The 18,107-nt window shown below is 37.1% G+C and overlaps 2 protein-coding genes across 2 annotated transcripts; both read left to right on the forward strand.

Moving 5' to 3' along the window:
- Positions 1 to 3,095: 3,095 nt before the first annotated feature.
- LOC308641885 (olfactory receptor 5B3-like) lies at positions 3,096 to 4,040 on the forward strand (the record flags this gene model as incomplete). The annotated part of the gene is made up of 1 exon (XM_081280465.1): positions 3,096 to 4,040. The coding sequence occupies one exon, from the start codon at positions 3,096 to 3,098 to the stop codon at positions 4,038 to 4,040; it is 945 nt and encodes a 314-aa protein (XP_081136591.1).
- Positions 4,041 to 12,330: 8,290 nt separating this feature from the next.
- LOC308641886 (olfactory receptor 5B3-like) lies at positions 12,331 to 13,287 on the forward strand (the record flags this gene model as incomplete). The annotated part of the gene is made up of 1 exon (XM_081280466.1): positions 12,331 to 13,287. The coding sequence occupies exon 1, from the start codon at positions 12,343 to 12,345 to the stop codon at positions 13,285 to 13,287; it is 945 nt and encodes a 314-aa protein (XP_081136592.1). The 5' UTR covers positions 12,331 to 12,342.
- Positions 13,288 to 18,107: the final 4,820 nt, after the last annotated feature.

Consider the following 18,107-nt stretch of genomic DNA (forward strand, 5'->3'; position numbering starts at 1 on the left):
TGTTTCACAACTGTCAAAAGGAGGCTAGAGATTCTCTCTAGACACAAGAACAAAAAAATAAGACATGAGCTGAGATTTTCTCCTTTTTTTATACATTCACCTAACACTGGAGGTGAAAACAAACAAAGCCAAACAAATAAAAAATTCAGAAAAGTGAAATGATCTTCTTTAAACTACAGAAGTGTCCTAAATGAATTAACAAGCTACCTACCAACTGTGGAGTGTGGGAGAGAAGCAATCATTCATGTTTATCTTACAAATGCAGAGGAGGTATTTGGCTCTTTGAAAGACACAGAAAGAATTAATGGCAAAATCAGAACTTGATCTGTATTAATCTTCTTTTCTCCATGTCCCTACTTTAGAGATTTGGAACACTGGACTACTGTGTGAGAAATTATGCCTCTACTAGTATTTGTGCAATACCCATTGCTGAATTTTATGATTTCAGATTGACTATTATGGACTGACTGTGTTTTGTTTTCTTGCAAACTAGTAAGTTTCAGCAGTCCATAAACATTTTAGTGATAAATTAAAGTCATGTAAAAGCAGTGGCCTGCTTACACCTACTATGACATATATGAATGGAAAGAAATGTTTTACAAATATTTCTTAAATTGTGAGATTCAGACTGGGAAATAAATGACAAATTATATATTATAGTGGATTTAGTAATGCATATGACAAATCACAGTGTATCCTAAAAATTATAAACTAATATTAAGATAGTTGAAGCCCTGATTGATTATGTGGTGATATTCATTTGCATCTCCCTGGAGATTAAAAAGCAAAAAACAACAAACAAAAACCTAGAATTAAAAAAAAATAAATCTTCTTTATGCTACAAAAGGGTTCTAAATTAATTAACATGCTCTGCCCTGCCTTTCAACCATTTTAAATGCATCTCATACTTATTCTTGGAAGATGGTTTTAAGTCTAGAACCTTGACTCTTTCTCATAATATGTGTATAATGTTAGAGTATCACACACCATCTCAAATTCTCAGTGTCCTTATGGATAAAGAATTATAATAATTAATGTAATTTGGTCCATTTTTCCCCAGTACCTCCCCTTTCCTTCCATATACATAGAACAATGAATCCCAATTTGAGGTATAATTATAGTGCACCAATTAACACAATGGAAGTGAAACCAGTAGAGTAGAGGAGCAGGACTGGGAAAAGGAGAATTGAAGGAAAACAGGAGGTTCTGGGGAATGAAGTTCATCCAACTGTATTTGTTCATGTACAAATATGTCACAACTAATTCCACTGTTATGCATAATTCCAATGCCAAATAAAACATAATGAAGAGTAATACTAACTGCATTATACACGCACACACAAAACCCACTTGTATGCAAACTCCTTATCATTTGTTGTATAACATGGTACATGCAAAATTAGTTAGTCTTGGAAGGATATTTTCCAAAGGCTTTAATTCAAATAAAGAAGTTGAAAAATACTCTTTCTATTTAAGAATCAATTCAACTTAAATCTTTTACAATATGGAACTTGCCACGAGACAGATCTATCAGCTAAAGACAGCCCCCAAACTGAGTCCTCTCAAGCTTGGTCTATGATTTGGCTATAGGACATCAGTAGTGAGAGAAAGAATAGGTTTTAAGAACAATGGACTCTTATGTCCAAATGAAAATGGGTAGCAAGGAAGAAATTTTAAAATGATAAGCTGTTATGGAATTGTAGAAGCAGAAATCATACACTTGAATCAGACCAGACTGAGAATCACTGGAGAGAACATCACAGAGACCCTACCATGGGAGAAGAGGCCCACTGGGGAGTTATGTTCCAAGAGTCCAATGTCACCCCCAATGAAGCCCTGCATGTAGGCATCCACCTTGACTAAACTAGGACATAGGTCATGATCTCAGCCTAAGGAAAACATCATGATGGCTACACTCTTCAGGCTGTGCCTGCGCCCAGCAGGCTGTAGTCCTCTGGGCATTGTCTTACTTAGTTCTCACAACATTAGCTCAAAGCAGATATCTTTACTGTCTTCCTTTTACAGATGGAAATTGGATGTCTGAGGGGTTGGGATAGGACCAGTGACTCCTGGGTGGTAAATGGAAGGTCTGATATGCATCTCCTCCAAGAGTCTAAGCTCTAGGTGTTCTGTGTCTTGATGATGTATCTTCACTCAGAACATCATCTCCAGGCAGCTCAGGGTCCCACCACCCTTTGTTACCCTACCACACCTGCTGTGCTGAGAGATGTGCTATGATGCTTCAAAGCCAAACTCATATTCAATCTAAATCAATGGTTTATGCTTCAATCACACCAACCATATCATGTGGGCAGATATGCTGAGGATAATAAACATTTTATCATAAGAAAAAGGTTAAAATGCAAATCAGAGTTTTTTAATTTACTTATGATAATTTTATTATTAAAGAGGGGTCAATTTACCATTCTGGGTTTTCATTTCATTATTTGTCATCCTTAGAGGAAAATATATAGTGAATAAGATGAAACTACCCTCATCTATCAAACCCTTTGTTCACCATAAATTCAGTTAAAATACTCAGATGAGACCCTAAGACTTAGGAACTACTCAACATGTATAAAAGGTTGTCATGTGTCCAGAGCCAGGATTGTCAATTAACACTTGTGCAAATGATGATTAAATTACTGTACCTCTTGTGCTTTATTATATACATGAGGGAACAACCAATAGAACTCATGGGGTTGAGAGGAGACAGTGGATACACAGCCTCAGGGCCTTCTGCAGTTCTGGGAATGTGGGCAAAAAGGAAGGGTCAGTTTATAATGAATTCAGCAGAGGAGCCTGGGCAGATTCATCCTCAGTAGTCCTTATGATCAAATTTGTAATTGACTATACATGTCAGATAACAAATGTGTGTAGTTTTAAAAACCGTGTATGTGATTGATTAAGATTCTAAAGATTTGACAGTATGTAACCCTTTGCATAATTAATGCACCAAATTTGATTCTGATATCTATGTTATTTTTGGAGAATCTCAAAGTACAACTTGTATGCAAGCTTTCAATTAATTTATTTATCATTCTGTTTTTTCCCCTCGTGATTATATAATATACAGTGATTGGCAGCTATCACTGATGGAGAACAGGACAGAAGTGACAGAGTTCATCCTGCTGGGACTGACCAATGATCCAAGTCTGCAGCTTCCCCTCTTTGTGACCTTCTTCCTCATCTACACCATCACTCTGGTTGGGAACCTGGGGATGATCCTGTTGATTCTCCTGGACTCCCGTCTCCACACTCCCATGTACTTTTTTCTTGGTAACTTGTCTCTGGTGGATTTTTGCTACTCTTCAGCTGTCACTCCCAAGGTCATGGCTGGGCTCCTTTTAGGAGACAAGGTCATCTCCTACAATGCGTGTGCTGCTCAAATGTACTTTTTTGGAGCCTTTGGTACTGTTGAAAATTACCTCCTGGCCTCAATGGCCTATGATCGCTATGTAGCAGTGTGTAAGCCCCTGCACTACACCACCACCATGACAACACGTGTGTGTACCTGGCTGATCTTAGGCTCCTACATTGTTAGTTTCCTGAATGCCTCTATCCACATTGGGGACATGTTCAGTCTCTCCTTCTGTAAGTCCAATGTGGTCCACCATTTTTTCTGTGATGTTCCAGCAGTGATGGTTCTCTCTTGCTCGGATAGGCATGTTAGTGAGCTAGTTCTTGTTTCTGTTGTGAGCTTCAATATCTTTTTTGCTCTCCTAGTTATCTTAATATCCTACATGTTCATATTCATCACTATCCTAAAGATGCGCTCAGGAGCAGGATATAGGAAGGCCATATCCACCTGTGCCTCCCACTTCACTGCAGTCTCCATTTTCTATGGGACTGTTATCTTCATGTACTTACAGCCCAGCTCCAGTCACTCCATGGACACAGACAAAATCTCATCTGTGTTCTACACCATGGTCATCCCCATGCTCAACCCTGTGGTCTACAGCCTGAGGAACAGGGAAGTCAAGGGTGCATTCTTGAAGACCAAGAGTTTATTCATTTGTCAGAAGCAAAGTAATCTTTAGGATTTTGAATTTTGGTGCACAATTGCTGGGTTCATTTCTCTCACATTCCCTCCATGTGCTGAGTTGCATTTTAACCCCACACTGAAGTTCTTGAGTGATATTGTTACCTGTTCTTGTCTGGAAAAGAAAAAAGAAATACTTTGGCCAGAAAAACAAAATGAGAATAGTTCTCTCAGGAGTCTGCTTGTGAAAACCCTCACTGATGATATTGATGTTTCTTCATGTGTATATGTGTCTCCCAAAGAGTCTAGTATTTGAAGTAGTAGGCTTATTAAAGAAGTAGGCTTATGTCAGTGGCCATGATCCAACCCATTCAGGCTTCCATAAATATAGCTAAAGTGGAGAAGCACTTATTCTTTTGTCTGTATGTCTCTCTCTCTCTCTCTCTCTCTCTCTCTCTCTCTGTGTGTGTGTGTGTGTATGTGTTTCTGTGTCTTTATGTCTCTGTCTTGTTCACTCTTTCCCCCTTGCCCTGTCTCTCTTTCACTTCTTCAGCTGGGACACCCATCTTCTCTCATTCTTGGATGCCAGAGCTACTGATTTGGCCCTGGGTTCTCTTAGACTGACACCGCTCACATTCAACTTCTTCACGGTCATTTGAACTCAGACTGAACTAAGCACCTGTTTCCTTGCTCTTCAGTTTGTGTGTAGCACATGAAGGGACTTCCCAAACTTCAAATTACATGATCTTATATTCCTAATAAATCTCCTCTTACGTGTCTCTCCATATCCTATTGATCCTATTTCACTGGAAAACCCAGACTAACATACTAGTGTTTAATAATCATAAATTAATATTTGACTTAGGTACTAGAACAAAACTTTGTCTGATATTTATTTCCTTTACTGCTGTTCTATGAGTCCTTTTGAGAAAAATGTGATATATTATTAGCATATGTGCTTTGGACTTTTTAATGAGAGATAAATAAATGTTATCTCATATGAATTTATATTTCCATTTGACTAACGCATTTTGTGCCTTCCACATGTCCACATTTTCGTTTTTAAAAAGATTTTTAAAAGTATATAAGAAAATCCAGGAATGATAAAAGCATCCTAATGTATTCATCTATTACTACCAACTTTCATCTTGTTTAAAAATTAAACTGAGTAACAAATATTATTTTAAATTTCATCTGCAAACGCTTTGAAATCAATGCTGACATTCAGTTTTACTTAAGCCGAGTTACATTCTCTCTTGTCATTCCCCAGTCTCTCTCTTTTTTATTGATTTCTTTTGTATTTCTTCACAACTCCAACCATGCTCATGCCTCAGGGTCTTTCACTTAAGATTCCTTATATGAGAATGTTCTCACCCCCATTCAGACCTTTGCTTCAATGTTTCCCTAACATGGAGTCCTTCCCTGACCACCTATATATATTGGTTCCTGTCTACTCACTACCTAAACCTTCCCTCATCCTGTATCATTCTTTGCAGTTCTTATCACCCTCACCTATTGTATACTTGTTCAACAGTATCTCATTTATCTCCCCCAAGCAGAATGTGAACTTCACAAGAGCAGTGACCTTGTTATGTCCATAACATAAACATCAGCACCTGAATACACGTCTGTTTCATCATATCTTCTAATACATGTTTGTTAAATGGATGAATAAACTAATTGAGCTTTGAGTTCAATTGTACTAATATGTTGACTCTTTGAATCATTGTGGTGACTCCTACTAATGAAAACCTTCTAGATCAATATCCAGTGCATTCCAAAGGCACAGGAAATTTTCTGCTCTTTTGAAATATTCTTTCTATATTTTCAGTTCTCGCACTCCTTGTTTTTAGACAAAATGATTTCCTTGAAATCCCATCACAAAGTTGATCATTTCAAGCCCTCTCATAATGTTTTTTTGGGAAGTGAGGTCTCATTAAGTGTCAAGTAACACTTGATAGTATCAAACAATTGTAATAATTCAGAAGGACACATTAAATATAAAATTACTTAAAGAATTCATATATGGTTATACTTGAGCAATTACAATACATACACAAATTATAAAAAATGATTCTAATTTTTTATGTAGAATATCAATGTGACAATATTTGTCATTATAAATGTGATATGTTAACTATGCTAATCTAAAGCACAACCTTCATGTTTTCAATTTTGATTTGGAGGGACCTCAGTGTGGGGACAAGTGCATGGAGTACTGCATACATGGCATACATTAAGGACGTCTGAGTGACAGGCCACTCACCTCGTGCTAGGCATGTGAGTGGCAGACTGCTAACCTTGTAGGCACAGCCCTGGGTGTGAGGCCACATGTGCAGTCCCTGCGCTTGCTCCATGGCCCACTTCTTGATTGGTTGCTGCAAGGACAGTGAGCAGAAATTGCATTGGTGGCTGCCTGTAATCTGCTTAGCTACTGTCTGTGGTAACTGTGCAAAAAATCAGACCTGCTTCCTGCTTGTTCTCTGGAGGTCTTGATTATCGACTTAGCAGCCACACTCTCCTCTACTCTGTTCCATGGACCTCCTCAGTGGACAAGAGAGAGCCCAGGCACCTCGATGCTGTACAAAACTTACCTATAGGAATGGGACTCCACCTGGTATCTGATTCTCCTATAAAGCAGGAGGCCTCAACTTAGCATTTGTAATACTGGGCTCTAACCTGCTGTGTGGTTGTGATGCTCCATGTGGAGCAGTGTCGTCTAACATAGATCTTCACTTCCATATTTGCGGTGAAAGTTCTCCAACTGGAACCATTTCTAATTACTATTTTAATGATTTTGTAGTGTTTTAAAATTATCTCAGATTTATGGGAAAATTTCAAGGATAGTGTAGGATGTCACAGTATCACACCATGGAAGGCTCAATAATGCCCCCTCCCACACACACACACAAAATCTATGTCCTAATTCTAAAACATTTCAATGTTCAAGGTGCCAAAAGGGACTATGCAGATGTGGTTTTGGATTTTAGTGATGAAAAATTATGCAGGACTATCTGTGTGTGCTCCCTAAATGCAATCCCCTATACCTCATGGGATAGAGTTAAAAAGATTTAACCTTAGGCAAAAGAGGAGCTGGAAAAGTCACCAGGGAAACAATATTGAAGTGGTAAGACCACAGGCATGGAATTCCACAACCCCTAGAGGATGGAAGAGGCAAGGAATGCAATGTACCCTGGAGCCTATCAAGGGACAAGGGCTCATGGAGATGATTTCACACTTCTGGTTTCCAGAACTGAAGAAGAGTAATATGTGCAGTTGTAACCTCCAAGTTTTCAATAACACTTTCCCAGAGTTGTAACAAAGATCCTTGTTACATTTTTCATTGGTTTTTTTTTCAGTGTTTATGTGTAGTAACAGGCCATTGAGATACCCCAATCTACCATTTTTCCTGTTTTGGTTTTATATGGAATTGGTAGTTGAATTTAGGGTGCAGTAAACAAACCAAATTAATCTCTCATCTTACTATACTTAATCTACTGTAATGCCATTGTCATATAAGATAATGTATACAGACAACAGATATTAGGTTCTGATATCTTGTGGGGCCATGATTGAGCCTACTATAGATTTGTTTCTTGCTCATGCTCCTACATGTTCACACAGGCTGTGTGGGTTAGTTGAGGGCTCTGTCTACATCTCAAAGATGAAGGCACCTGCTGGGACAGGAAGCCTGCTGGTTCCTAGGGTAGGAAAAAAGACAAATGGAGAATCATGCATGAGCAAACACATATAGTGATTCTTCCTCAGCCAGAACTATTACATGTCCTACCTAGTCAAATGGGGAAGGAAGACATGAAGAAGCAGAGAAATTATTTTAGTAGCTGTACTTTTGTGACCCATGTTGTTGTATCAGATTGATAAACAGTGAACTTAGTAATTATCCTGTAGAAGCCCCAATATGTGGACAAATTGTGTTATGCTTTGTGTATATGTCGTGTAATACTGCTCTTGAAAATCCTATGAGGGTGACAAGATTTTACCATCTCTTTTGTTATGATAGAGAAGCTGAAGTTTGAAAAGGTTAAATCCCTGCTTCAATTTGAAGGGAAGTAACATAGATGCATAGAACAAACGTGTCGTGATCACACGTGCCTGTCCTGAGAAATCTCTGGTCAGTCAGCTTGAGAGTGTGAACGGAAAGCAAACGTGCAAATGAAAAAAAAATGACTCTCATCTTTTTTTTTGCCAGAAGAAATAATTCCTAGGCCAGAGCTGTAATAATGGTATATGGGTAATAATGGTAGGTGTTTAAAAATAAATAAGGATTTGCAAGGGAGATTTCTGGAGGTGTATTAGAGAACAAGCAAAAATGAAAGAGAACAATAATAATTTTAAAAGGTAAAGTAGAAAATGTTGATAAAGATGTGAAAAAAATTTTGAATGGATTGCTAAGGGGAGGTCAAATTGGAAGAGTCTCTTTAGAAGTCAGGTTGGCAGTTTCTTATTCAGATAACAATTCTTATTTGAGAAATCATCCTGCCTGCTAGGTATTGAATGACATGACATGAACACCTATGTCAACACAAAAATATTTCATTGAACACTTAGATCAGCCTACTTATAATCGCCAAACACTAAAACCAGCACAGATGTTACTCAACTGCAGAATGGAAAAAAAAATTGTAATTTCCGTATAGTGATATACTACTTCAAACCAAGAATATTGTCCTATCACATAGGTGACAATAAGGATGATCGCAAAGGGTAAAATGAAAATGTCAGAATCAAAGGTCAAATATTATAAGATATATTTAAGGACCTTCTAGCAAAGGCAAAATAAGACGATGGCAGGTGTAAGACGTGAGAGATGTTATGAAAGAACAACTCAGAGAATTTGTTTTAGTGACTGCGGTAATGAATACAAGATGACACACTAGACAAAATTCTTGGAATTATATGCTAAAACTATAGGAGTTACCCTATGGAAATTATGCATTAATTAGGAAATATAAGAAATAACAAGTAACACCAAAACATGTGTGCACACTAAATATAACTAGCATAATCTCTACGGACTGTTTAATTGCTTCTTCCCTAGAAAAGTAGGATGAGAACTGCAGATATTCTCCTGGGAGGAATCTCCAGAGGTCTCAAAGTCTGCAATCCTCACCAGATCTCCAAGATTAGCCTCTGAAATCCCAGTATGACTCAACACCACATTGTTTTAAAAGGGTCACATTCATGGCCTTCCCCATTGGACACCAATTATTCATCTGAATGATAATCAGTGCTTACTATCTATGGGCCATCTTCTGACCTGAGGATTTGCTATGAGCCTTCAAACCACAGCCCAAAAGACTCAAATTTTAAAATTTCATTGATTGACTTTGAAGTAATAAGCTTTTCACAAAGTATTCACTAGACTTCCTGTGTTTGCCATATTCAGACACAACATTATGTAAGAGATGTAATCTTACCATGTTTGTTTTGCAAATAAGGAGGAGGTAAGTTACTCTTCCATAACACAAAGAATCCATGGAACACTCAGAAGTTGATACATGCTGATGTTATTTTGTAGAGATTTTGCAAACTTTTGATCACTTCCTGGGATCTCCTCTGATGCACTCATGAAAGCCCATGGATTACTTTATGATTTCAGACTGAATGTTCTGAATTGACTCTTCTTTCTCTTCCAATAATATGGTAAGAGTCTATATTCCATGAACATTATTAGAGAGAAGCACAGTTCAGGCAAAAGCAGAGGTTCAGTTGTACTTACTGTGAGCTGTTTTTAAAGAGAAAGAGCTGTTTTCAATGCTGCTCTTAAAACTGGAGGTGAGCCTATTGTGTGAATGTCAACACTTTTTTCATGAGGAATTTAGCAGTGCTATTTCTCCAAAAATATGGACAAAAAAGTAAGACATATTGCACGTTGATTGGTTAGCTGTTGATGTCATCTTTTCTCTATATATTTACCTATTACTAAAGATAAAGAAACAAACAAACAAACAAAAATCATCAACAACAAAACCAGATAGTGAAATGATCCTTTATTAAATTACAAGAGTCCTAAATGAATTGGCATGCTCTGAATGCATTATAATTTTCCCTATAGTCTCACATAAATTATTACTATATAGATTATTACTACATATAATACTAGATACATCTAGTGTTTATGATGCTGTAACTAAAAGTATACATTTTTTAATTAGGTTGAAGATGGCTTTAAATTGTGAATTTTTAGTCTTTCTCGTTATTAGCTATATAATGTTTTTGAAGATCAGATAACTGCATACACCCTGGATTTACTTCATTGTAATGTAAGAATAAAAATACAGAATAAATTATAATAATCCTTACATGCACACACACATGCACATTCATACACAAAGCCATTATCATTGGTTGTAAAATTTAATATTTGCTAAAAATGTTCTTGTAAATTAAAGGTTGGCCAACATAATGACTTCATAAGGGTGAGCTCAAAAATTGGAAATGCCAAAGGTCTAGCAGGAAGATGGGAAAGAATAGTAGTTAATTTTGGATACAAATGCTTCCCAAGGCTGCATTCAAATAAGACAGAGCGAGGTGCAGTGTCACATTCCTAGAGTCCCTGTTGATCCGGAGACTGAGGAAGATGGAACATTAAGCACAGAAATTCAAAGCCAGCCTAGGCAGAACAAAGTGAATGAAGAAGTTTGAAATACTGTTGCTATACAATGAAGCATTTAAATAAATATAGATCCTGCCACCACAATAGGTCTTTGAGCTCAAGACAGCCCATAAATAGATCTTTCAACCCTTGAGCTCTGTGACTTGGCTATGAAAGTGACAAGAGAAAGAATGAATATAAGAAAAATGGATCTTTACTCAAGTAAAAACACAGATTTTAAGGAAGATTTTTTTTTAATGAATAGCTCACATGGAATTGCAGGAGCAACAATCATTTGTTTAAGGTAAAGATAGAGGACACTGGAAATCACAGGAAATGTGAGTGTGGTCCTAATGCAGGGGAAAAGGCAAGTTGGGGAGGGAAGAGGGAAGCTTCAAGACTATAAAGTTGCTACAGCCAAAGCCCTGGATGTCAGCATTCACCTTGATCAAATCAACATGGACCATGATCCCATCCGAACAACAGAATAGCTGGCACTCAGGAGGCTAGGCTTAATACCCAGCATTCTATTATTTTTAATGTACTTCCTTATTTAACTTTCATAATAATACCTGAGCATAGATCTCTTTTCTGACTTCACTTTGAAGATGAAAGTGGGATGTCTTGGGGAGGTAGGTTAGGACTGGTGTCTGCTGTGCAGTAATGGCAGGTTTGATATGCATCTCTTCCAAGACCCAAGCTTTGTGCCTGCTATGATAGATGACCTGCCTTCACACAGAATTGCATCTGCCCATTGAACTTGCTCCCCCATCCCATGATCCCAGCACGTGGACAATACATACAAATGTGCTACATTGATTCAAGAGGTAAAACTCATCTTCATCTTGATTAAAAGTTTTTATTTTTAGGCACATGGTTTGTCACCTTGTGTAGATGTGCTGTTGATAGTAAGCATGAGATTGTGGGGGAAAGGTCACAGTGCAACTCAGAGTTTGCAAAGTTAGTCAGTACACATATGTGGTTGAAAGAAGGATCATTTCACTCTTCCAGATTTTGTTTGTTTTACCACTGATGAAAGGCAAACATACAGTGAGCAAGATGAGTTTTCCACCTATTCAGTCATTTTCAAATTCACCATGAATCCTAGTTGGAAACAAAATGAACAATGAGTAATTATGAATTTATTTAAAAACAATTTTATCTAAAATTAAATGAGACCCTTAGATTTAGGAATGAATCAACATGTGTTAAAGATTGGCATGGGTCCAGGGCTGAGGTTGTCATTAACACTTGGGCAATTATGACTAAATTTCTCTTGTGGTTCACTATATACTTGAAGTAACGGCCAATTGAACTCACAATGTTGTTGAGAAGAGACAGTGGATACACACCCACAGGGTCTACAGCAGTTCCAGGCAGGTGGGCCACAAGGAAGAGTCAGCTTTTACTAGGTCATCAATAGTGAACTGGCCCATAGAGTCATACAAATAATTTTCATAAAAAATAAATTGTCCACAAGTGATAAAATTTCAAAATTACATACATAATTAAGATTCTACAGATTCAAGGTATGGTACCCTGCATGCAAGTAATGCATTCATGGTTTTTCAAGAACATGCTTTTCTGGAAATATTCCAAGTACAGGTTATTGCTATACTGGCAGAATTGTAAAGTATAGTTACATGTTGTTACTATACTTTCCAGTTCTGATTCAAATTATTTATCATTCTGTTCTTTGTTGCTGATGTTGTTACAGACCATGTAGGATTCTCAGAAAACATTGATGGAGAACAGGACAGAAGTGACACACTTCATCCTGCTGGGACTAACCAATGACCCAGGTCTGCAGCTTCCCCTCTTTGTGACCTTCCTCCTCATCTACATCATCACTCTGGTTGGGAACCTGGGGATGATCCTGTTGATTGTCCTGGACTCCCGTCTCCACACTCCCATGTACTTTTTCCTGGGTAACCTGTCTCTGGTGGACTTTTGTTCCTGTTCTTCTGTCACTCCCACAGTCATGGCTGGGCTCTTGATAGGACACCAGGTCATCTCCTACAACGCTTGTGCTGCTCAGATGTACTTTTTTGCAGCTCTGGTTACCGTGGAAAACTACCTGTTGGCCTCAATGGCCTATGATCGCTATGCAGCAGTGTGCAAGCCCCTGCATTACACCAGTATCATGACAGGAAGTGTGTGTGCAAGTCTGGTCACAGGCTCCTATGTGATTGGTTTCCTAAATGCCTCCATCCATATTGGAGACACATTCAGTCTGTCTTTCTGTTGGTCCCATGTGATCCACCATTTTTTCTGTGATATTCCGGCAGTCATGGTTCTCTCTTGCTCTGACAGACACATTAGTGAACTGGTTCTTATTTATATTGTGAGTTTCTGTATCTTTTTTGCGCTCCTAGTTATCTGGATATCCTACATATTCATTTTTGTCACCATCTTAAAGATGCGCTCAGGCTCAGGACATAGGAAGGCTATGTCCACCTGTGCCTCCCACTTCACTGCAGTCTCCATTTTCTATGGGACAAGTATCTTCATGTACTTACAGCCCAGCTCCAGTCACTCCATGGACACAGACAAAATTGCATCTGTGTTCTACACCATGGTCATCCCCATGCTGAACCCTGTGGTCTACAGCCTGAGGAACAAGGAGGTAAAGAATGCATTCCTAAAGGTCAAGGATATTTTTATTTGTTGGAAGAAAAATAATCTTTAGAAGTTTTGTCTTTACTTTGTGGATGCATGATTCCTGGATTTATTTCACTTAGCCCTTTTCCATGTATGTAGACATTTTATGGACCACACTGAAGCTAAGTTCTTAAAATGATATCCTTAGATCTGCAAGTATTATTTCTTAAAATTAGTACCTAAAGGAGAATGGTTACAATATCTTAGGACCAGCTTGTCAAAACCCCATTAAGATATCAATGCATCCGTTCATTTTACATGTGGTTTCTTTCTACCACATTCAAATGCAACTGTACATAATATGAGCTCTAATAGGCCCATAAATAGAAGAAATGCATGCAGGCATCCCATGATGACAGGTACCCATGGATGTAGATGATTTACCAGAATTACACGTAATGTGGCTCTTTGTGGTGGTGAATTTCATGTGTTCAACTTTACTGCATTGAGATATCCAAATAGCATGATCTAAGGCAACACATCTTGTGTTTCATGATAATGGGATTACGTAGGGAAGAAATAGATTATATAAGGAGGCAAGCACACATATATCAATAACAAAATAAAGAAGAGATATTCATGACAATAGCAATTTTAATTTCTTTAATGGTGATGTAGTCAGAACTGGTATTCATAGCTGCCTTCTTCTGCTAATCATTCTGTTATTGCCTTTAGCTTTAACAAGCACGTCAGCTGGTCATGTTCTTATTTGGTGGGAATATCCAAAACTTCATTTCTGAAGGAGCTGGGATATTAGTTGTTCTGCTTTAATTGAATTGTTATAATTTTCCTTTATACTTAATCACAAGGCACATTTATACTGAGAGAATTCCTAAGGGATCTCCTTTATTCCAGATGTATTCTTCTAACCCAATATGCTCAGAATTGTTATCAACAAATGCTTTTGTTTCACCCATCACCAAGATTCATAGGTCCAGAAATAGGTAAAAGTGGAAGTGACATGAATGGGAATGAGAAATCTTCCTCCAGGAGATATGAGAGTGATTCTATTGAACTGGAAGTTAAAATTGCTGCTTAATCACTTTGTGTTCCTCATGCCTCTGAACCACCAGGCAATGAAAAAATTAATGGTGATCCATCCTAACCTTTGAATGGATTGAATCATGTGCTTTCCTACATCTCTGCCTCACATTGAAAGTCAGCCTTCAATTCTTCAGCCTTTGTTAACTCTCCAAGCTTACTGATTTGGACTTGCTCATCTCCAGAATTTGTCAATTCCCAATGACAAACCCCTCTCTCTGCTTTTTTCCTCTGTTTTTAATTCTCTCTCTCCCCATTTTTACCTCTTTGCCTCTGTACACGTGTGCACATGAACACACTTGTATATATACCAAATACCAAAATGGAGATGTAAATGCTTAATTTTCATTAGGAGTTTAAGTGTAAACTCACAGGTTTCTTTTTAGTATGATGATACTAATAATAGCATAGACTGGCAGTCAAAAATTGTTCTTAGAAGAGTGAAATAAGATATCGTATATTGATAACAATTGGGACAATTAATTAGGAAAGTGAATGTAGATAATATATAAATGTGTATATATAAAATGTGTATACAAAAACACACACACACACACACACACACACACACACACACATACACACACACAACAGAGGCCCAGAATATAAAAGCAAATGTTGACAACAAAACTAAATGTTTCTGCAATGAGGGCTGAAGACCTCAGTACCTCATTTCAATAATGAATATAATGGCTAGAGATAATCAATAAGAAGCAGAGGATGTGAGCAAACCCACAATCTAAGCCATACAGACAGATATATACAGAGTACTATTCCCAAGAGCAGTGGAATTCCAAATTGCCTATGAATCAGTCAGTCTGACAAACCCTATATTAGGCTGAAAACCAAGTCTGAATAACTTTAAAGATTTAACTCAGATAAAATAGCTTCACCAATCACAATGCAATGGCACTAGAAATAAATAACAAGGAAAATATTAAATATTCACATAAAAGTGAAGAACAAACTCATCTATAATCATTGGGTGAAAAATTACATCAAAAGAAATGTAAAAATAGTTATAGAAAAACGAATTTGAAAGAACAACATATCCCAGTTTGTGATAGGAAGCAGACACAGTGGTCATAGGAAATTTATAACTCTAAGTGACAAAAATTTAAAAAAAAAATCTCAAATGTTTAAGCTAACTCAAAACTTAATAATTAACTGTGAAAACAGAATCTGAAAGGAGCGCAAATAAGAAACTATGATTAAAGCTGAATAAACAAAACAAAATGTAACAAAATAATAATAAAAATCAACAAAACAAAAATTGATTATTTGGAAAGATTATTCAAGATGACAAAACTCTACAGACTATGAAAAGAAAAGAGAAAACTCAAATTATTAAATTAATAAGTGAAAGCAAGGATATCATGTCTACCCTTATAAAAATAAGAATAATATAATAAAATATTATATATAGCTGCATACCATCAAACTGGATAACAGATAAAATTCAAATTCCTGGAATACACACTACTAAAAACCAACTCTAGAGAAAAAGGAAATCTGAATATATCTATAAGTGTAGAGAGTGAGTCAATCACAAATAACTTCCCAACAAATGAAATTCCAGGACTTTCCTGGTGAATTACCCCAAGCAAATGTGCCATAGTAATAAAAATTATTACATGGAAAACACCTGGTGAGGATTTGTATTAATTCCAGTGACTGCTGTTAGCCAAGTACTGAAACGTGGAGGTTGACAACAGCACATATTTTTTCTTCCACAGTTAAGGAAACTAGAAGTGTCAAATCATCTCCACGAGTAGAATCGATGGTCTCTCAGAGCCGTGGTCCCTTCATGGGCTCCAGGGGACACTGCGTTTCTTGCTTCTTCCATCCTCCATGGTTTGTGGAATTCCATGCCCTCTGGTCACATGGCTTCAGTTTGTCACCCTGGTGACTTTGTGGAATCTTGTTTTGCCTATGGTTAAATGTTTCTAACTGTATTTTATAAGGATACAAGAAATTTTTTCATTTTTATTAGTGCATTATAATTACACATAACATTGGGGTTCATTTTGACATAATTATATAAGCATGAAACAATGCGCACCATTTCAATTCCCAGTACATCCTCTTTCCCTCTTCTCCTCCCTCACTTGCTCCCTTTCCTCATTCTACTGGTCTTTCTTCTGTGTATTCATAGCTCTTTAAAATTAGCACATTATAGATGTACACAAAGGGGAAACTCACTGTGATATGTTCACACACACACACACACACACACACACACACGGTAGTTTGGTCTGTTTCATTCCACCATTGCTCTCTTTTCCCATCCCTTCTCCCTCCTCTTCAATCCCCTTCCTCCATTCCACTGATCTCTCTTCTATTTTCGTGGGATTCCCCCCTACCTTTTTTTCTCTATATTTTTAGGACTCACAGAGATAATCCTGGATGACGTCATATTCTTTTTAAAAAATTTCTTTTTATTGGTGTGCATTAGTTTTATAGAATGGTGAGTTTCATAGTGGTGTCTTTGTACATACAGAGAAGCATAATTTGGCCAATCTCCTCTCCAGTATCTTCCTACTCCTTCCCATGCTCCCTCCTCCTGATTCCTCCTTTACCCTAAAGATTTTCCTCAACTCTTATTCTTCAAGTCCTTAACTTGCTCACATCTACAGAGTCCTTCAGAGACACACAGAGGAACACTGAAAGTTTCAGAATTGGGACTTGGATCTCTTTGGGATCCATCATTGTGCTGCCACAGTGTCATATGGCAGCATTACACAGTCTCTCATAATTTTCCATAATCCTCTAAAATTATACAATTAAATAACTCTTACAATAATAATTAGGAGTGATTCCCCTAGAACTGGGACTATAGAAGAGAAGTGAATACTTGTTTGATATTACACAGCTGCACAAGGAACAGCAAGACCATTGCAGTACATTTGATCCAAAACTACAAATGAAATAATGCGGAGGCCTCCTAATTACAGGAGTTGCAAATTACACATGGACATGTTTTCCTATGTATAGGTTTTACATACTATTCAGCTCCCTGAAGATTGAAATGAGAAGGTTGTACTTTCTATTAAAATGTTGAATGTACTTTATATTTTTCTAATGGCAAATATTATCAAGTTTATATTCTACATAGAATTTAGGATCATTTCCATTTTTCATATAATTTGTATATGAATAATAATTGTTCAAACATAATCAGATAAGAATACTCTAACTTATATTCCATGTGTTTTATGATTATAAAATAATACTTCTATAATATATCGCTTGTCTCTTAATGAGACAACACTTCCTATTAAACATTATAAGAGGTTTGGAATGATTGACTTGATGTTGGGATTTAAGGGAGGCATTTTTCCTATAAATAAGGAGTGTGAGATTGAGTGGCAATGCAGAAAAATATTGTTCCAGCAAAACAGAAAATTAGCTGTGCCTCTTCAAATGCACTGAATGTTGATCTAGAAGGTTTTCATTATTCAGGATTCATGTCCTAAAAAAAAAGACTCAAAGCTTCAAAATATTAAACTCAGTACAATTAACTCATAACTCGATGATTTTATTCATTCATTTAATAAATATTTATTAGAATCCACTGTGAAATATTTATGCAGGTGACAATGATCACGAGAGCATAACAAAGTCACTCTTCTCAGAGTTCACATTCTAGTTGGGGGAGATAAATAAGATATAGCTGAACAAATATATACTAGGAGAAGGTTGATAAGAACTATGAAGACATAGGAGGAGGGATCATCTTACGTGGTGAGTGAAGAGTGACTATTTCATGCAGGTGGTCAGGGAAGGACTCCATGACAGGGTGACATT

The sequence above is a fragment of the Spermophilus citellus genome (assembly GCF_964194105.1).
Source record: "Spermophilus citellus genome assembly, chromosome: 2".
NCBI lineage: Eukaryota > Metazoa > Chordata > Mammalia > Rodentia > Sciuridae > Spermophilus > Spermophilus citellus.